We start from the raw sequence: 21,684 nt of genomic DNA on the forward strand, positions 1-21,684 counted from the left end.
GACGAAAATTTAAATAAGCCCGCCTTAATTGATAATAAAATGTTTTTATTCTGATAATTGACAAAGCATTGCAACTCCTCGCATAATCCAATGTTCCGATGGCATTATTGTGGGTAACCACATAGCTATAACAAAATTTGTCGAATGTCCTGTAGTTGATAATATTCCCCGACGTTCGCTTGTTTTATAAACGGGACACGTATAAATTTGTCTTTCCTTGATATCCTCTGTTTTTGTTGGTAGTAACCACATCTGAAAGAAATAACGTATTTAAAAATTACGACTCGTTTAAAGCGATTGCTCGTGCATGACACGTCATCTATTCAATTGCAAATAAAGTTTAATATTACACGCGTTAGACTTGTTACATAATCCATAAAAAGCAACGACTAGAGGCGTACGTACGTAATACAGAGTAAGGCGCAGAAAGCAACATAAAAGAAAACCGAATATCATTATTTTCATTCAAATATCAATAGAAAATTAATAATCAGATATATTATGTATATTATATAAAATATATTTACAAAAGGCATATTGTCGTAAAGAACTTTGGGTATGCTTTCCTCTAATTTCATATTTTTTTTATCAAATCTAGCGCCATCCAAAAATAATCCGTAAATATAAACACCATCGTCGGGTGGTGTATTAAAAACAGTTTCTTTGAGAATAATGAAGTCATAAACCAAATGATCGATAGGTATACTATATTTTCTCGCATAGTTCTGCCTGCTGCCGGTTAAAAATGCTTGAGTAAAATAAAATCCTGATAACCAGAAAGCCGTAGGGGGACCTTCGTCGTACCATTTCTGTGAAGCAAATTAATAAAGCAATGATATAATACAAAATTTATCGTTTTACCGAAATTGATAGTCTTGCGGTAAGAGTTACCTGTAGAAAAATCAAACGTTGTAAAAAGTCATTTATGTAACTACCGAGAGGTTTTAGAGAAGGATAGGAATGTTGCATCCAATAGGACGGTATTTTACCGGTCAATATTGTTCCATAAATATCTTCCAGTTCGAAAGACATAACGATGAGACCTGCACGACGATGAGATGATTATCAAATTTCAAAATGGCCAACGATATGAAATGGGGACAATTTTTTACGATCGATTATAAAAAAATAAAAAAAAAGGGACAAAAAATGAAGGACCTTTTATGGCTCTTTGAATATTGATCAAGCTGCTTCGTATGCAGCTCAATAATTTATTGAAACGACCCATTTCCTGTACCAATACGGTGTTCATGCTTTGATTGTAGGACACTGGATATTTTTCGATCGCTACTTGAAGATCATAATCCACTGGAAGTCTACTCAAAATATCAGCAGACACGTTAAAGACTATCTCGTCGTTCGACATCGCCCCAGTTCCAGTTTTAACCGTCTCCTGTTAAAGCGACGTAAGAAAATTTATCGTTCAGTTGCGTGCAAACTCGTTTAATCTATTTTTGCGTCTTATCATATTCGAGAAGTTTCTTTTTTTTTTCTTTTTCATTCGAAAAATATGGATCAATCGAATTTCTTTTTTCTTTTGCATACGAGAAAAATAATATTTACCCTTATTTCCCATAGATCCTGCGTGTTAAAAAAATATGTGCGAAAACGTGATTAAAAGTAAACAATTAAACAAATAAATAATTTATATGGATATAGTGTATATATACGTACCAGACGATCCTTATATTGGTGAGAATTAAATAAATCAATATTATTATTAAAATTAAAATGAACGATAGTGTATTGCGATCGATTTTACCTGAGTTAATAAAAGAGAAGAGAAAAGCAACGAAGTTTCGTGCTGATCTTTAATAATATCCGCATTTTCGTTCATTCCAAAAACACTTGGGGCGGTAATCAATGGAAGATTTTTTGTGTATTCCATGTAGGCCTCGTGTTCTTTAGCTGCAGGACAATAATAAATATTCGAAGCGGTATCGAAGTAATAAACGTTTCCTCCGAGTATTTCTCTACGAGTTAAATAAATAAAAAATTCAAATGAAAATATATATTTGTTCAATGGAGGAACAACATTGTTTGAACACTTACTCGCAATAGAATCTTTTTAAAATAGTAATCAATGTTCTACGATCCCATTCGTCGGTAACCCTACCACCATAATTACATTCTCCGGTAAGATAGTTGAGTGCTTCAAATGGTATTTCTTCGTACTCGTTTAAAAATATGTGCAACTGTAAAATGCTTATTCTCAAATCCGTTTCATTAAATTCGTAAGGTATGTTCCAACCGATAGGACCGAAATTTCTTCTTTCTTGTACGATTGCGTGAAAGAAGCATAACGAGTAGAGTAATTTTTTAAAAGTATCACTCTTACTACAGGATTCAAAAAAGTCAGGATCATTTATCGGATCATTCATGTAGGATCGAATGATGTTAGCTCTCAACCCTTTGGGAGGTTCGTTCGTCATTTTAATACCGTTTTGAAGAACCGAAATGGGAAAATGTTCGGCTGGATAACTGGTTAACCATAATCGAAATTCCGAATGTATTGCATCAGGCATGAAACCTTCGCAAATCCTTTCCAAGGTTGGCATCCAGCTCTTGGCAAGGTGACAGTTCTGCAAGACCACCCAATGACCATAAACAACACCGTCTTCTATTAATTCCTCAGCGATTGGTCCTTGACCTGAATAATGACGCACAATGAAAGTAATAGAAGTTAACGGAAAAGGAATAAAGATTGTTGTTTATAAAATTCTAATATAATAAATAAGTGAATTGATTTTTTTGTTACCTTGTCCCAAAGACAAATAAAATAATCGATTTGCTCCGTAGCCGTGATCGTCGGCAAATTTTAGCAACAATTGAGCTGGATCAGCTCCAGGAGTTAACACAAATATCAATGGAATGCAATTATTCGAATCGGCATATGATGAAGCTAAATCGAACGTAGGTGCCTCAACAAATTGTGGACCAAGTTCAACTAAAAATAACTATTTTAACGTTCAACTCAATAAGTGATTAGAACCGAATGATCAATGGAAAATGTGTATACCTTCGATGAAATTCTGTACAGCTGGTATGATTTTATCCGGTCTAACGCATCTCAATACCAGGAGTCTTTGAAATAAATTGATATCGTCATATGGAACTGGTAGTTTCGTATTTTGCGGTTCCTTCGAATCGAACACTGCCTTCCATTCTTCACTTTTCTCGATAAAATTTTCTCTAATACCCTGAATGATTCGAAATTCATATAAATGTTCGCGAATATTAATTTTTATTTGTTTTTTTTTTACTATCTCTCTTTCGAATTTTTAAATAATATTTAAATAGTATATCTCACAATAAATCCTTCGACTTTGTCAAGCCTACATAATTCGTCCCATTGTTTAACAGGCAACCATGCGGTTGGATTAACGTAAGGATTATCAAGACCAATTCCACCCGTTAAAAGAAAAATCCATTGAGATATAGGAAGTTTTTCTTGTTGTTTCAACAAATTAATAACGAGAAGCAATGAGAATAATAGTTTATCCTTTTCGAACAGGGATCTACATATGTTGAGATAAAGCGAATAAGTGAAATATTCGATGAGATCTGTCAAACGTTGTTCCAAATTATCCGCAGGATCTGTATTTTCAATTGCCATTTTATAAAGATTGACGAACCATACTAATGAATATTGATACATCGGATCTATATTTGCTAATACAGCTGTCAAATAAAATAATTTAATAAGTTAACTAGAGAAAAAATAAAATCATTTCGTATTTTCTATTTCACGAGTCATACCTATAGTGAAAAATAATACGGTAGAATGAGTAGCAATTGGTGTATATTGAAGTCTAGCAGCATCGATCGACTTTTCAGTAACCTCGGTTGCCTCCTGTTTCACGTAAATATCGTCGCTTAAATGTTTGGATGACGTTAATACATCGATTGCTTCTTCATCTTCGAGAATATTACCTTCGGCTACTGACAATACTTCTAAAATTTTATCCTCCGTTTCCTTCAATAATCTGGATATATATATATATATTATATGTATTATATATATTAAAAGATTTTGAATAAAAGTTACGCACGATATAAATAAATGGAAAAAGAATAAAAAATGATTGCCATGAAAATGACCTTTTATTCGTGGCACTTTGTAAAATGAGTGCATTCTTTTCAGTTTCCAAATCCGGCCTCTCTTTAGCAACAACTATGCCAAGCAATTGATCCTCCAATCCTTCCGGAGTAATTACAAAGTTTACCAAAGTAACCTTAACCGTTATATCCGGTAAGTAATGAGGATTTCTCAATTTTGTTGTTATGTAGAATCTATAAAAAAAAAGAAAATATTGAAAGAATATACGCGAGAGAGTACTCGGTTTTAATATTAATTAAATGATAAAAGCTTACCTAAAATTACTGTTATATTCAACAATGGTATCGCCTAATCTAATACACAAAGCACCACTCTGTTTGAACGTTTGTTTTAAAAGAATAGGCTCTAAAACAGCGTCCAATTCTTCCTCAATGTTTTCTAATAAAACAGGCTGCCCAAATTGAATAGCATTTTCTAAAACTCTTATGTAATCCATTTGTGTTAATCGAATGATACTGAGATTATTAGTTTTTTCCATATTTTTGATCCATTTATTAGCTTGATGTTGAGGATCTATCATCAATGGCCATCTTCTAGCATTTCTATAATATCGAATTGCAATTTCAATGTATGAAATAATAATAATAATAATATATTGATGATGGTTCAGGTGTATACTTACGTAATAATGATACCATTGTCAACGGAAAACACGTCACTCGGTAATCCAAATATATTCCAATCTCTAATTAAAACAGGATCACCTAGAACATCTCGCAATTGAAGATCCTTAGTGCATACAACTTTCAAACTAGTGCATACTTCTATCCATTCTGTGACCTGACGTACACGATATGGCATTGTAAATGGGCCGAGATAAGCGATCACTCCAGAAGCAATAATAACGTCTCCGGTTAGTCGATAATATCTACGAACAAATTTAATTAACGTAAAAAAGAAATTGTATAAAACTTTCTCGCTTAAAATTGACTATGAAATATGAAATTAAATTCACGAGAACAATGAACTAACAAAAAAATAAATCAACACGTTTTATAAAGGATATTAATTAACTTTAAAACAATACATTCTCATACTCCTTTAGTTAAATACGATCTTCATCTTGCTTTCAATTAAAAAAATATAAAATGATTGCCTACCTATTCTCGAGTTCTTGAGCACATTGCGACCAACGATCGTATTCTCCACCCAATCCGCCAATAAGTTCTTCCGCACGTTTTATTTTTACTTCGCAATCGGTAACCTGATCGGACATTGTCTGAAATTCTGCCTTTCTTTGATTAAGCAATTCTTCGAGACCAGCCAATTTTTCCTGACAATGACAATGACAATAATAATAATATTAATAATAATAATAATAATAATAATAATAATGAAAGAAAAATAAATTTGTAATTATTTGAACAATATATACTTCAACTTCTTTCAGTTGTTGCCGTTTTAAATTTAATGCATCTAATGCTTTTCTATAAACTGCTTCAGCTTCTGCCAAAGCTTTCTTTTTCGGTGCAATCACTTTTGCTATTTTGTCGTATTCCGACATAGCTATAACCCATCGACAAAGTCCCTCGCACGCAGTGGATACTTTTTTCATTTTTTCCGGATCGAATTCGGGTATTGTCAAATAATTTTTCCTAATATTTTCTATCACTTTCTGGGGTATATTATCTTTGTCAAAGTTCAACAACGAATCAAGAAATTTAGTATCGCTTAGCATTCTTAAAGCAGCCCTCCAATAATCTTCCGTTACACCTTCCTTTGTTTGTATTCTATCTGGTTTTATTTCCTAAAAATATAATGATCACCTATGTGAACAATGCGAATAAGTTCTAACATATAATAATATATAAACGACGAGATTATGTTCGATATAAGATTAATATTAATCAGAATCAATGTATACCCTAAGAACGCAAACACTTTCGACGATAAGTTTAACACCATAGGGCGGATGTTTCATAGCTTTGACTACTGCGATATCTGATAAAGTTAAAGTATCGAGAGCTGCCTGAGCAGTTAACAAAAATGGCATTGCTTCTGCTAAATTCGCGTCGCATTCCGCTTTAATTGCTGCTGCTTCATCAGCGACGGCCTACAAAAAAAGATAACTTTCGACAAAATCAACGATTCGAATTATTTATTTTTCATTTTTATTTCCGTTTATAACCTGGGCCGCTGCTTCGTCGAATTTAACTACTTTCTCAAATTCCGCTACCTCAGTATTTTCTATTTCAATGTCAATCAACATTTTTTGAACGTCCTGAGTAGCAGTTACCAATTGGGGCTGCAACTGTCTTAAAGTTTCTTGCATATCGGTGACCTGTTGTTGTGTACCATCTAATCTACCCAAACCACCCTCGTATCTTGCCTTGGAGAGTAATATTTCTCTGTTATCATATAAAGAAATATTTTATTTAAAATAAAATATATTGTTTTTGGAGAGAGAGAGAGAAAAACAAATTGGAATATTTTATTCTAATATATGTTTACCGTCTTTTCTTGCTTAAAAGGTCCTTGAAAGTATTGATCATCTCGAGATAAGATGTCGGTGTTACATAGTTGTGCCTGCCGAGACGTATCAAAAATTCAGTGCTCAATTTTTCTGTTGACACGTGAAAGAAACGACACATGTCTATTCCAACTTTTTTCTCGTGATCGGATAATTCGACTTCGGATAAAAATCTCGTTGCCACAGCTATCAACGCGTCCTCTGGCCATGCCTCGAATAAATATATAACAAGGATAATCAAGATTCCTTTAACGGATATGAAATTGATTTGAATGAATGAAATATTTATTTTTGTTAATATATATACTTGAAACCAGTTGATGGTACAGCAATTAACCAAAGCTGGAAACTTCCTAATTCGATTTCTAAAACCATCACCGATCGGTGACATGGCGACAACGATGTGAAGCTGATCGCGTGCTATTTGAACGAACAAATTAAATAACGCAACCAAACTACCATCGGTTTGCAAAGCTCGGTCCCGTTGTCGATCGATTTGTCTCATTTTCTCGCAAATTTCAGCTTTTTCTTCGTTATTGAATATGTTAGGTACCTATAAAAATTAATCATTAAATATATATCAGCACACATTTTTTTTGCGATCAATTATTTCTTCATTGTATATGTAACAATATACTTCTCCAGAATTCAGCATATTGCTGATATCTTCTAAAAAGCTTTCCTCTTTTATTTGAAAATCATTGAAAATAAACGTCGAATGTAATTCCGTGGCAGTTGCTTTACGCATGATTGCTTTTATATCCTCGTGCCATTCGTTAACGCCATATTGCTTGCTAATCTCAACTTGTAAAACGTCGTAATCGGAAATGTGCGAGGCCAATCTGGTCAACGATTCTCTTCCTGAACCACCGACACCAACTAAAAGTGCATGACTTCTTGGTTGCTTGATGATCCGTGAGATTTTTGATAAATGTTCTATGGCAAAACTTTACCCATACAGAAAATATACATTTTAAAATGAATATTATTTAAAACGTTTATTGATTTCAATTAAATTCAACGAATTCTTACCGGAACAAAACTAATTTCATTGGTTTCTTCGACATGGTATTATATTCCGTTAAAAAATTTTCCACTATTTCTCGCAATTGTTCCAAATCAGCTACTTCCTTGTACAGACGTACGTCAACTTTTGTATCAGCAAAATCGCAATACAATAATTGTCTCAATTCGTATTCGGTGATCTGAGATTATGAGAATCACATAAATTTTTATGAAATAATAAAATATACATTGATCATAATTGTTTATATATATATAATACCTTGTCAGTTGAGCCAGCTTGAAGAAAATCTTCGAACAATTCTTCCATCGAGATTTCCATATGTTTGTTCAATGTCAAATGCAATTGTTCGATTAACCAATTCATATCCGAATCATCTACCAATCTATCACCAAATACGCGTAATATCTCATGAACCCATAATCTTTTCATACTTGTCAAAGTAGACATTGCTTCGGGAACGGACAAGAGTATTCCCTAAATTTAATAAATATTATATGCATAATTATATTTAATATAGGAAATATAGATAATTTATCTAAAAATAAATTGATTTAACATTTTTATTTAATATAAATGAAACAATTATTATTATTAAAAACCTGTATGACTCTGGAAAAATCTCGTAAATTGAACAAATAATGACACTTTGCTGGTGTTGGTAAAAGATTTTGAAGACTTTCTTTATAAACATTTAAAGTTGCTAAAACAATCTGATCGATACACGGATCAAATTCTTTGCTGAAACCTCTAAATAAATGAAAACAAAATGAACGTTATTGTAAATGCAAATGATAATGATGATGATGATTATGTTAAAAAAATAATTCACCGACCTTGTATCAAGATGCCATAATATAATTTTACTGAATATCATAATCATAACGTCATCCTCGAAATCGGATATCGTTAAGGTAAAAAAGTGTCTTTTGAATCGTGGGGTGATATCCTTACCACCACCAATAGGCGGTGACATAGCACACATCAATTGTATTTCGATTAATTTAATTGGTATTATTTCTTTTAAATCGTACCTACGTTTATGAAAAAAAAAACAAAACAAAATTATAAATGATCTAACTTTTGTTAAAGATTTGTTTTAATTACCATTAACACTTTTTCGTTAAAGATAATTTTTTATTACCATTGCCAATGATCCAACATTTGACGAAGCAATTCTATCGGTGGTTGTGCACCATAAGTTTCTTTCAACGGCATCGATAAGTCATCGATAAAAATAATCCATCGTTTACCAACCGGAGGACCGTATACACCTTTCCGTCTTCTGTCAAGCTTGCTCATTATTATTTCTTGTGTTTGATTTGCCGTGGTTTGGGCGGAAAAGTTTATGAACAATGGCTTGTTAACGGTAGGATTATTCTTCTTCAATAAGAAATCAATTATGTAAACGGATTTTCCCGTACCCGTTGGTCCGACAAAAAGAACAGGTTTTTCGTGTTGTACCAAAAGTTTGAACAGTGCTGTATAACGTATTGTTTCAACAGTTGGAACAATTATTTGATTGACTGCAATGTCACGAGGTATCGGTGGTAAGTTCATTAATTCGTCCGACCATAATTTCCATTTCCCTTTACCCTAAAAGTATATAAGCCACACACACACATTTTATATATTTATATATCGATTAAAACTATGTTGTATAAATTCAATGGTTTATTAACCTCTTTAATGAATTTGTAATCAAAGACAAGATGATCCTTAGGCATCACAAATATGTATGGTTTTTCTGGATGTGGTATCGCTTCTTCTATACGATACATTTCCATCAGAGATAATGGAAATTCTTTTTCCATAAAGCCACGGAATAGTATACTGAATTGTTCTCTGGAACTTGCTTCCAAAGTACCACCCATTGCCCAGATACAAGAGAAGAAAAATGATCCCTGTATAGTCGTACATTGTTTTATCGAATAAATCTCACAAAATATACGACGAATTATTATCCGATTTCAATTGAATATCATTTACCTCTATTTGGGCACGAAGATCGTATTCATCGATATGTTTGGCTATTTTCTCATCCCGATATTCCTCGATGAAACAATCCATCAGATACGTAATTGATCGCAAATGATTCGAATCTGGCATCGGACACAATTCCTATCAATCCAAAATTCTATTTAATCATTTTCAATAATATCACATAACAATAAAATGATACATGATATATATATACCTTTAAATTACCGCGACGTAAAAAACGGAACAATGGTTTGCAAAATCTCATGAACAATGATTCGTAAAGGAAATTCTTTAACCAAGGACTTATTTTTTCAGGAGTTATAGCAATCCATGATTTTAATAATGGATTCCATCCTAACGCACTGGGTTCCATATAAATCATACCTAGTTACCCACAAAATATAACTTATTATTTTTAGATAAAAAAATATCACGACGTGGAAGAGAACAAAATAGTTGAAATTACCGCAACGTGATACTGTTGCCGGAGAAGCAGCTTCGAGATCCATCGGTTCGAAAAGTAAATTGGTAGTTGGTGCCAATTGGATAATTTCGCCGCTCATAAGACATAATTTCTTATTATCATCCAAAACCGTGTTCATACTTTCGATCCAAAATGCGTCGATGGGTCCGTCAAAGATCAACCATTTGCGATTGTTGTTGGTAGAAGTAGCAAAAGTACGATAGCTTACTGCTAATACACCATCCTTCCATTCATGAGAAACAGGATCAAATTCACCATACAATTGGCCCATAGTTATAGCTTTGGGATTAATCACGGTTATCTCTACTTTGTGTTCTTCCAAAAGATTCTAAATAAATACATTGATATATTATTTAAATTCAACAGTATTCGCCGTGATAATTAATGTTATGAAAACCTGTTCTTCGCATAATTTAAGTGCTTCAGCTAATATTCTATACGCCGTAGTTTTACCACCAAATGGAAAACCAACGATCATGAAACCATGCCTGACGATCATCATTTCATAAATCTGTTGTATCTTTTCGAGAAATATGGGAACGCATTGAATATTCATTTTATCGCAAGCTTTTTGCGTACATTCGTTCAAGTGCGTGTAATCTGGCGTAGGAAGTGTCACGTTTGGGAAAAGATCTGACATAATACCCTGAAATAAATAAACAAAAAATCAAATATTATCAATATATGATTATATTAAAGCAACGAAATTTCTGTACAACTTAAGGGGGGGGGGCGAAATCTTTTGATTTTATAAAATTTAAAGCTTATAATAGAGGAATACACACATACGCACACACATATCTACTTACGTAAAATAATGGTATATCCTGATTAAGAAATTTGGGTAGATTAACGTCCTTGATACTACGGAGCATTAAAATATCCTCGTTTTCTTCAGGATACTTCAGCTTTAAATTGCCCGCAGCTATCAGAACAGATTTTACGGCTCTCATGCCATAATCATAATGATTTTGACTGGATAACTGTTCGGAACAAAGCCTGTAGGCTATGGCAATTTTCACGGATAATGGCCGAGCTTCATAAAAACCATAAGAGTATAAGGTATTTTCTGCTATTAAAGCATAATCCGGTACCTTGTGTAAAAATGAAATATAATTATTTTCATTCAATATATATATATATATAGTTTTATTTTTCTTAGTTCTAGTTTTTTTAGTTATCTTAGTTAGTTTATTTTCTATAGTTATTATTTTTCCACTAACCATCATAGCAACCGGTCTGAAAAGTGCTTTCAAATTGTCAGGTAATTCAGTTCGTCCAGCGTAACCTGGATTCATTGTAATGAAACAAGCACAAGTTGGATCTAATTTCAATTCAGTACCCTCGAAGATTAGCGTCTCTTTGGCAGCGTTTATTGCTCGTTGTATCGTTAAAATTTGTTGAGCTACGACGGAGAGAACTTCCAAATCGATTCGATTAAATTCGTCGAAGCAAGACCAAGCACCGGTCGCAGCTAAACCCTGATCAAAATGTTAAACAATAAAATAGATTTAGACGATTTTTAATAAGATATCAATGAAATAAGAAGAAATCTTTTACCTTGAAAAATTTTCCTAATGCTATATAATCCAAACCTTCTGAACAATTAAATACAACGCATTGTTTGGCAACAGCTTTTGCCATGTCCTTCGTGGTTTCTGTTTTACCAGTACCAGCAGGACCTTCCGGTGCACCGCCAAGATTTAAATGCAATGCACCGAATAATGTTCTGTAACACCTATCTGTCAATGGTGTTATCACTAATCTCGACGAATTTCCTAAATACTCGTAAGCGTATTGCAAAGTCGTGTTTATCATCACCACGCATAAATTTTTTTTCTACAATGATATTGGGTGAATATATATAAAAAGAAATATGTGTATATGTGTATGTGTGTGATTAGAGAGATTTATATTTTCAAATATAACAATTAAAAAATTACGAATCATATACTAACTGTCCAATAATATCTCATTTGAGAAAGCCATTTAAAGTTTGTTGCTTCGGTAACTCCTTGTTCATATAATTCCGTTACAACATCTCTTCCGTGAACGTCTAAAGTTACTAAAGCTTCTAAAATAACAATAAAGACAAAAATAATATTAATCTAATAATAATTAAATGTTAAGGAAACATTTGTCTCTGATATATATATATATATATATATAAATTTGAAATTATCAATTAAAAGATTCTTCACCCAATGTAGTTCGATTTTGTTTGGACAATTGGCCGCGTACCAACGAAACAATTTCTTTAAGTTCATTCGTACAAATTTGTATGTAATCTTTAAGACCGTCAAGGCCAAAAGAAAATGCATCGGTCGTATGAGCCGTCCAATAAAGTTTGCTGACACATAAAATTGTCTGACCAGGCCAATCCAATGTCCATAGTGATCTAACTTTAGTAAGGAATGCATCTTTTGCCCTTATGACCTGGAACAATCATAATCGTAGTTAGCATAGTTCTATTACTAAACCAATAAAAATTCAAATAGTATCATTATCTAATAATATTGATTAAATAGTAACAGTGTTATGATTTACTTGTGCCCTAACGCTCTTCTTCATAACAGTCTCCAATTGTAAAAGCCACTTTTCTACTTGTCCCCGTGCAGCAACGGTGTCGATTATATCTTCTAACACGACCATTTCACCTTCCGAAGATTCCATCGCAGTTGCTTCCATCTTATCCGTGAAACTAAGTTTCGCAATACCCTCGAAACATTTCTTCAAATGCGGTTGAACTCTGTGGAAACAAAATCAGACGTTCAAATCAAATTTGACGACGAGTCACACAGGTTTTTTTTTTGCTTTCTTATAAGAATATAATAAATAATAATCAATTATATTTTCTTTCACAATTGTCACGCCATTTACCTGGTAGGATCTTTGGTTTCCGATAATATCTCTAATAACTCGTCGTTCGATAAAAAGAAAAATCTAGCAAAGTATAATCTCTTTTTTTCCAAATAAGCTACCAAACCTTTTTGCACGAGATCGAGTAAATTCGTACATTTCTTTAAACGTTCCAACATCTTTTCGATTTGTATAACCGACATTACTTTTGGATCGTTCATAACCGCTGTCATGATCTCTCGCCAAATCTGTTTTCGATAAAATTAAATTTTGTGTGTGTGTGTGTGTTTTTTTTTCTTCCTTTTTTCTTTTTTTTATAACAATTAACAATTGTGAATGAAAAAAAAAATGTACCTTGTCGACAGCACTGAATCGTCTACCTTCTTCCGGCATTTGTTGTTGAATATCTGGCGAAGAAAATATTGGTTCGAGATACATCCAAGTTGATTGTACGGCTAACCAATAATCCATGATATCTTGCAACAAAAGTAACTTTGTTTCCCATTCGCTGTAAAAAATAATAATACAAATCTAATGAATAGACACAAATTTCAATTTATATTTTTCAACATAAATATTATTGCCAGAGTTAAAAGTCAATTAAATATAACTCACAGGGTTTCTTGTTCAAAAGGTTTGATGTAGAGAGAATTTTTCATAGTCTGTGCTTTGGTCAAATGATCGTCCAACAATAATTGTATTTCATCAACACTAGCTATAACGTAAGTACCAGTATCGCGATAAGGATTAACTGTAAAAGATACGTATGACCAATCCAAATACATTTTGTTCAAAGCTTTCTCCAAATTTCCTTCCTTCGTAGCATACTCCGAAATTGTTTCGAATTTTTTAACGTAATCGGCTAAACCATAATCCAAAACCTATCTCGACAAATTGTTATCGTTAATCGATTAAAAATTATATTCATGATGTACGTATATTTTTCGTCAAAATGATAATAAATAATAATTCGTATTGTTAGATTACATGTTTAAACATAACGGTGTTAGGACAAAGATAAATATGTTAAGTTTTAGTTTATTTATAAGAATAGATGTCTTCAAAAAAGTTTATAAAGACTCATGAACAAAAGTTCGAGTTGCTGATGAAGTTTCAATGAAAGGGACGAAATATTCAACAAGATCAAAATAACATTCAATAAGATTTTTTAACCCGTCCAAACTTCCTACGACACCTATTTTAATAATTTTCATTTCTGGACAAGATAAAAACCAATTAAAATAATTCGTACCTTGGCCAACGTCATATTTTTATCAACTTTTATCGGGAATCCAACAATTTCCGAAATCTGTTCCCAATGACGACTCTTCATGAACGGATTTCCCAAGGTCATTATAATCGGCATGTGTTCTTTAAATTCTTCTATCCTATGAACCACAACTTCCGCCAATTTTTTAGCTATTGGCTCGCGAATAATCTTTTCTAATTTAAACGCGGTACGATATGCGGTTCCAGTTTCCGATTCTATTTTTTCCGGATCGTACAAACCGATGATGGAATTCATCCAAGCGTCGTAATTCGTTAGAAATTCACATCCAACGTCGTACAATTTTGTGTAGGGTGATAATTTATCGGCAATCTAGTATAATGAGAAGGTTCAAGTTTAAATAAAAATCATTTTGATTTTTTATTTCACAAAAACACGATTTATAGTTTTTCTTCTATTTCTTTTTTTCTTTTATGGTTACCTCTTTCCTTAACGGATATTGCGACATTTTCCAATTGAACAATTGTTCCTCCTCGTTAAACCTATCGATCATTTCCATAGCTACTATTATTTTATTTTCCAAACTTTTACCCTTTTTCTGATAACGGTAGATTTCATCGATATTACCCCAATATTGCAACTCGTCGCAATACTTAGCGTAAAGTTCCAAATCCTTTTCGAATTTTTCTATTTTATCTTTCAACATTTTCTGATATTCCCCAGTTTTGTTTGCTATTATCTCACGATATTCTTCGAAAATAGAAGGTATCTTGTGATACCTGTACAATGAGAAAAGTTTGTTTGTTTGTTTGTTTTTTTCTTAAATAATACACCTTTCTATTTTATACGTGATATTAAAAAGATTCACCATTGAAAAGCAAAGTTGTTAGTCTTTAATTCAACTGGCGTAAGAATCCAATAATTTGACATGAAGGTAATATATTTTATTAAATCTTTCAAACGGCTTTCAAGGATAAAAACCGTTTCGGTTTCGGCGGTATTTATGAATTGTTTTAATTTAACGAGTTCAGAAGTATTCGGTGGTATACTCAATGCATGATCCGCTATATTTTGATAATGTTCTCCTATACTAATGTTATATTATATTACAAATATAAATCATTTTCACAAGAAATATCAAATTAATCAATAATTTCAAATCATGTCTTTTTTTTTTTTTTTTTAATACTCACTCTCGCATATTTCGTTGATAATCATCGACCATATGTGCGAGTAAAAATTCTTTTAAACGATCTGCTTCTAATACTATATGATCGATTAGATCTTTCCTACGAATTTCAAAAAGTTTTCCAAAATAAGTACGATCCAACATAATTGGAAGATTACAACTCAATTGATAATAATGTTCAACGATCTCGCAATATTCTTCGAATGATCTTGGTGGATCAGATTTTATAAATGGGTCGACTATATCCTCCTGTTCAGTTCCGTCGATTAATTTTGAATAAATCGTAAAATCTTTCAATTGTTCTTCGGCCTCCCTTTTATGTACTTCTATCAATTCGACGATTTTTTTGGAATAATGTTCGAGCAAATCCGACGATATTACTGGCTAAAATCAAAATAAAAATGTTGATCCAATCGATTTTCATATATTACTCGCATAATAATAATAATAATAATAATAATAATTCATTTCAATTAACTCGTACACGTGTACCTTTAACATATTTTTCTTATTAGAATTTTCAAGGAGTTCATCGTCTATACGTGGAAAAATCGTAACGGATTCGTAAATCGAATGTAAAAATGACGTTAATGTTTCCGAAAATGTAACGAATGATGGATCGAAAGTAATCATTTTGTTTTTAACTACGACCTTCACGTTGAATCCACAATTTTTACCCTGGACGAGAAAAAGAAAAGAAATTCAAATTTTTGTCCGTGAAATTTTTCAAATAAAATAAAATATATATACTTATAATAAAATACATATATATATATATATTGATAAAATTATAAATTTAATAATAAAATATTTTATTTTATTTGATTTTTTGTTTGTTATTAAATAACTTACACCAACATCCATAAGATAATTAATATAATCTTCTATAGAATCGAGACAAAATTTTCGCAATTGCGTTTCCATGATCAAAGCGAGACAATCGTAAATCCTTTTTATTTCCAATTGATTAATCGTTATATCAATTTTACGCATTCTACGTTCTTTCTTCCTTAACTTTAATCAAAAAATGATACAATAAATATCTGTCAAATTATCAAAATGATATCAAAATGATGTTGAAGTTTTCTTTTGTTCCTTACGTTACTGAATATACTACGAATTTTGGGTAACCAATTTTTCTCAAGATTATTTCGCATTCTTTGCAACATCCTCGTGACCTTGTAATCGAAACTACCGAGATCGTAAGATTCCCCGTAAGATGCCAATTCTTCAATATCGATTTGTCTTTTATTACTGTGACAAATATAACAAAATGACTTGTGTGTCTCTCAACACAGACACAACAACAACAAATTAAATTAGAAATGATTTATTTTTACAAATATATATCTTTTTAATTTGTTCATCAACGAACCTGAATTCTCTGATCCAATAATCCAATGATCTACGCATATATTTGTTGTAAAGTATGACAATCCTTTCTATCTTGAATTTTTTTCTTCTGTATCTAACATGGTGCTCGATAGAAAATTGTTTAATCTCTTCACTCTCCTTCGTTTTTCTTTTCTATACAATTTAATTCCATTTATATTTTCGACGATATTTATTAAAGCATAAAATAAAGATAGAAGAATAAGAATAAGAAAAAAAAAAAGAAATAAAAAATTCAACCTTTTCGAACAATTCGTAATCGGTCCTCAAAGGTTCCTGCAAAACGAAATCAACAACTGCCTTTTTAATATTTAATTTATAATCGTATTTCGTTTCTTTGATAAGTTCGTTTAAATATTCTTGAAATTTCATTCGCCGTTCATTCGGGATTAAATTTAAAATATTCTCCAATGTTTTATCATCGATCGATTTAACGTGAACGTCATCGATTGCATGAATGACGAAATAATAATATCTCAAAAGTTCCTCGTCGAATTCAGTCAAGAAAATAGTTTCTTTAGTATCAACAAACTTATCCTTTTCTTCTTCTTCTTTTTTATCTTCTTCTTTATCTTTTTTCATAGAGATCGCTTTGACCAATGATCGACGAAATTCAGCCCTCTTTTCTCGAAGAGATAAATAAAGTTTACTCTTCGAAAGAATCTTTTCACGTTCCTTTGTATTCTTTATCCTTTGACACTGTGACATCCTGAAGAAATATTATGGAATTATTTTCATTTTAAAAGATTTCTTCTTGTTCTTGTTCATTGTTATTTATATAATTAATAATTAAATATAAAATAAAAAATTAAAATTAAAATTATAAAATAAAAATATTTAAATATAAAATAATAAATTAAAATTAAAATTATAAAATAAAGATATTTAAATATAAAATAAAAATTAAAATTAAAATTATAAAATAAAAATATTTAAATATAAAATAAAAAATAAATAAAATAAATATATAATAAATTATATATAATGTATATATATAATATATATAGAATATTATTAATGTAATATTATATTATAATACATTTATTATTATTATAATATTACATACATTATTATTATTATAATGCATTAATATAAAAAATATATATATTATAATGATATATTACGCGAGAAAATTAAAGCAGATTTTAATTTTTCTTTTTTTCTTGTGTACAAAGAAAAAACGAAACGAAAAATAAAATTCGTCGTTTAATTGAAAAAAAATTTCGTTTTTAGACTCGTACGAACCTTGAAATATTTTCCATGGTATGATCTGTACTAGATCGTGGATGATCCAACACAGGAATTCTAGCAATCCTTTGTATTTTACCATCGGTATCCCTTATTTGAAAAGTACGTTTTTTCGTAGCACATTCAATACATTTATCCGATAATTTCGAAGGTTTTCTTTTACAATTGGATTCGACAATGTCATTGGAACATTCCATTATTTAGGATACTTAATATACTCTTTATCTTTTTCAATGAAAAAACACAAAAGAAAAAAAGAAAAAGAAATTTAAATGATTCAATTAATTTCTTATAATGAATTATTTAAATTATAACTTACCATATATATATTTTTTTCATTGTATATTTTTAAAAATAAATCCAAAATCTTAATCTATTCCAATTATAATACCTAATCTACATAATGATTATCATTTTATCGTAATAAAGTAAAACGTACGTTTTTAATTCGTTGTTGTAACTGATAAACGCGTTTATAGTGACGTAAATAATTACTCGGTATATTATCTTCGCATAATTATGTTACCTCGAAGTTTTATAGTAAACAAAAATTGATCGAATATTATAATAATATTATCGATCATTTGCACTATCATATAAATTTCAAAAATATATCCCATCGATATTAAATTCTATTGGATATATATGAATAACACACATACTAATTAATTCGAGCACTCGTGTGTGTAGTTTACCGGTATCTAAATAAAACCGCTTACAATGATCAAAAATTGATCATAGACATTTTCTACTTGACGTTACACGAGCAGAACACGTTTCCATAGTTTTCATAATAATCGTTAGCAACGCGACTAACAATGAAGTATTATGTATATACAGGGTGATCTTGAAAAAATAAAAGAAACGTTACCTTGGCAGAAAAACGATTTTCTTGTTTCGACCTATCAAATTGCATAGAAAATATTGATTAGGATGATTACGATAGAAACTAAATAATTCTATGAAATTTCTCGTATAAATGTTTATGCGTTTGTGTAAATGACGTAAGGAGGAAGGAATAATTATGTTAGTTGAAATAATATAACGAACAAAATAAAAATCAGAAAAATAATAATAATAATAATAATAATAATAATAATAATAATACAGTTTTTTGTACGTAGATATTTTCGTCGAAGGAAAAAAGAGAATAATGTTTTTTTTTTACTTTTTTTTTCGTTTTTATTTTGACGAATAAAGCACAAAAATGTTTATCCAGATTCTTCTCACATGATTCGTCTGTTACATTATTATACACACACACACACACACACACACACACACACACATCTGAATGTATTTGCTTGTTTGTTTGTTTATTTTTTTTTCTTTCCTTTTTTTATTTGCAGAGACAAGACGTATATACATCGAACTATAAACTACACGAATCATCGCAGTTTAGAACGAATTATATTTTTCGCTATTCACAATTAGTGAAAAATCGAAGCTACGCAAATGCAATTATTATTATTATCATTCAATTGCAATACTCTATTTATTTTTGTTTCTTTTTTCCCCTATACAATTGTATATATCTGTCTGTATTAATATTTTGTAATTGTTTTTTTAATTAAATGTTCACATAGCTTCTCTCTTTCTATCTTTTTCTTTCTCTCTCACACTTTTATTATTTATATCTATATAATACACGCGTATATATATATGTATGTATTCACGTATACATAATTAAGAAAAGATATTAAAAAAAATAAAAATAAAAATTAAAAAAAAAACATTACAAGTTAAAGGTGATAGAATAGTGTTTTAGCGTTTAATTAAACAATTTTGATTTTTTTTCCCCCGTTCTATACTTTTCCTATCTTTCTCCTCCTTACTCCACTCCAACCCCCTCCCCTTCTTCCTTTGATATAATATGATTATGAACGTTTCTTTAGATCATACTAGGTATATCTTTTGATTGTCACACAAGTGGATAATTTCGCGTCGTTAATTTATATTGATCCCATTTGAAATAATAAAATTAAATATTAATTATCGTAAAAAATATATGATTACTTATCATATAAGTAATAATTGTATAATATTTTTTTTGTTTGTCTCTAATGTCACAAATATTTATCTATATATATATATATATTCTATAATATCTGCATATATATATGTATATACAGTTAAAAAAAAAAAATCTTATGAGATATATTTATACAAATCTATTAAAGGATGAGATAAAAATTTACTTTCCCCTCCCTCCCCCTTTCCATAGATTTGTTAATCGTTAAATAATTTGTCCTATAATGATTATTATGTTTTCTTACTATGTCAACGATATTTTTGGTCAAATGATTATTGTCTTTGCAAAAAATAATGAGAGTTATTTTAAAGGAAAAGCAATTTTTATTTCATCCTGTATTTTTATATTTTTATATATATATATATATATACATGTATGTATGTATTTATATATATATACATGTATAGAAGTAGTAATAGTAGTAGTGTATGCACATAGGTGACTGAAAAAAAGGTCGGTGCGGGTGTTGCTACGCGATTCGTGACCGAACTACCGAATTATTGATTTTCTTACCCATCGACGTTTACGGTGTCACCATCGAAAAGACTATTCTCATACAACAGCCTACGGTTTTTCATACTTGGCCCTTCAACCCCCCTCCCCATCCTCACCCCCCATCACCAACTCTTTCTTCCATTTATTTAACGTTAAATTAAGAATCATTATTATATCCTCTTTTTTTTTTCTTATATAATATTATATCCTTTTTTGGACCTCGGTATTTGTTAAACGATTATTTTAGTCTCCTTAACGAGCTTTCATAATTTTCTTTTTTTTCTCATTTAAAATGACGATTCCACTTGTGTGGAATTATATATATATGTATATTATAAATTATACTTATTTATTATACCAATTTCGCATATGTTCATTCTTTTTTATTTTTTCTTTTTTTTTTTAATTTACGTATCTTTTGAATGAACGTTACCACATATATATATATATGTATTTTTCTTGGTCTTATTATATTATAAATAAATCTTTGATATTTTTATGATAGATTTTTGTTTTTGTTTTTAATTGAAAAAAAAAAAAAGTAATAGATCATCCCACGCGTAGGTAGCCAAGCGTTTCGTAAAATACTTTCTTTACCATAACCCATTATTATTCTTCGACGCGACAAATAAATTATACAAAGTGAGATATTTTCAGTGAAACTTTTTATACGTTTCACCATGGTAACCGATATCGTTAATAATCGTTTTTATTCATTGTGCATGGCGTCGTGCATCTTGCATATCAAATCGTTCGAAAAATCGAATCGTAGGACACAACAACGAGTCTTTTCTTTTCCGTTCCAACGTAAAAATACTTCGTTTGCGTTTATTTTAGGGCAAACGATTTTTATTTTCTCTTTTTTTTCTTTTCTCTTTTTTTTTTTTTTTATCTCATCTCGTATAAATAAATTCTTCTCGTTCTTATACTTTTTGTTGTTGTTGTTTCTCTCCCTTTTTTGTTCTTCTAATCAATCAATCTATTATTTTGTACGTCGCCAAACAATTTCTTTTTTTTATCTTTTTATTTTATAACTTTCTTTCGATTTTTTACCTTCGCGTAGCACGAGAGAGAAAATTATTTCTAACTTTGTTATTTTTTGTTTTTTCTTGTTCTTTATTTTTAAACTCTATCCTTTTCTCCTTTTCTTTTTCTTTTTT

General features: G+C 30.5%; 1 protein-coding gene and 1 long non-coding RNA gene across 5 annotated transcripts; one reads left to right on the forward strand and one right to left on the reverse strand.

Annotated features, from left to right (window-relative positions):
- Window positions 1-28: 28 nt before the first annotated feature.
- Window positions 29-18,236, reverse strand: LOC122521477 (dynein axonemal heavy chain 7-like). 4 transcript variants are annotated; one of them, XM_043642248.1, is made up of 52 exons: window positions 17,995-18,227; window positions 16,990-17,458; window positions 16,733-16,884; window positions 16,458-16,611; window positions 16,210-16,371; window positions 15,850-16,035; window positions 15,362-15,741; window positions 15,037-15,258; window positions 14,650-14,947; window positions 14,193-14,540; window positions 13,556-13,821; window positions 13,295-13,448; window positions 12,962-13,188; window positions 12,629-12,830; window positions 12,283-12,517; window positions 12,040-12,155; window positions 11,642-11,920; window positions 11,305-11,562; window positions 10,891-11,175; window positions 10,479-10,727; window positions 10,064-10,409; window positions 9,812-9,981; window positions 9,604-9,735; window positions 9,297-9,518; window positions 8,759-9,210; window positions 8,451-8,648; window positions 8,217-8,364; window positions 7,876-8,091; window positions 7,623-7,795; window positions 7,228-7,537; window positions 6,898-7,143; window positions 6,572-6,801; window positions 6,249-6,468; window positions 5,985-6,173; window positions 5,496-5,867; window positions 5,221-5,393; window positions 4,743-4,988; window positions 4,375-4,662; window positions 4,102-4,293; window positions 3,760-3,986; window positions 3,311-3,681; window positions 3,020-3,200; window positions 2,759-2,947; window positions 2,053-2,650; window positions 1,763-1,973; window positions 1,675-1,683; window positions 1,564-1,581; window positions 1,159-1,393; window positions 892-1,043; window positions 528-809; window positions 351-389; window positions 29-252 (listed from the first exon to the last, which is right to left on the reverse strand). In XM_043642248.1, exons 1-52 carry the CDS (start codon window positions 18,192-18,194, stop codon window positions 46-48), a joined length of 12,084 nt encoding a protein of 4,027 aa, XP_043498183.1. In that variant the 5' UTR covers window positions 18,195-18,227; the 3' UTR covers window positions 29-45. The 4 variants fall into 4 exon arrangements, with proteins under 4 accessions (XP_043498183.1, XP_043498184.1, XP_043498185.1 ...); XM_043642249.1 differs by lacking the exon at window positions 351-389 and having other exon boundaries at window positions 17,995-18,226; XM_043642250.1 differs by lacking the exons at window positions 351-389; window positions 1,564-1,581; window positions 1,675-1,683 and having other exon boundaries at window positions 17,995-18,226.
- On the forward strand, window positions 1,037-1,815 carry LOC122521479. Its single transcript, XR_006304778.1, has 2 exons — window positions 1,037-1,406; window positions 1,579-1,815. It is a non-coding gene; the product is annotated as an uncharacterized LOC122521479 (long non-coding RNA).
- Window positions 18,237-21,684: the final 3,448 nt, after the last annotated feature.

The sequence above is a fragment of the Polistes fuscatus genome, unplaced genomic scaffold (assembly GCF_010416935.1).
Source record: "Polistes fuscatus isolate 324 unplaced genomic scaffold, CU_Pfus_HIC Scaffold4, whole genome shotgun sequence".
NCBI classification, from domain to species: Eukaryota; Metazoa; Arthropoda; class Insecta; order Hymenoptera; family Vespidae; genus Polistes; species Polistes fuscatus.

Excerpts from the sequence above, each read along its gene's own strand:
- LOC122521477 (XM_043642248.1), bottom strand. The coding sequence starts at position 18,194 with ATGGAATGTTCCAATGACATTGTCGAATCCAATTGTAAAAGAAAACCT. Across the intron at positions 13,449-13,555 it reads CCTTTTGAACAAGAAACCCT|CGAATGGGAAACAAAGTTAC; the intron begins GTGAGTTATATT and ends TATTTTTTACAG. Across the intron at positions 6,174-6,248 it reads TCGACGAAGCAGCGGCCCAG|GCCGTCGCTGATGAAGCAGC; the intron begins GTTATAAACGGA and ends CTTTTTTTGTAG.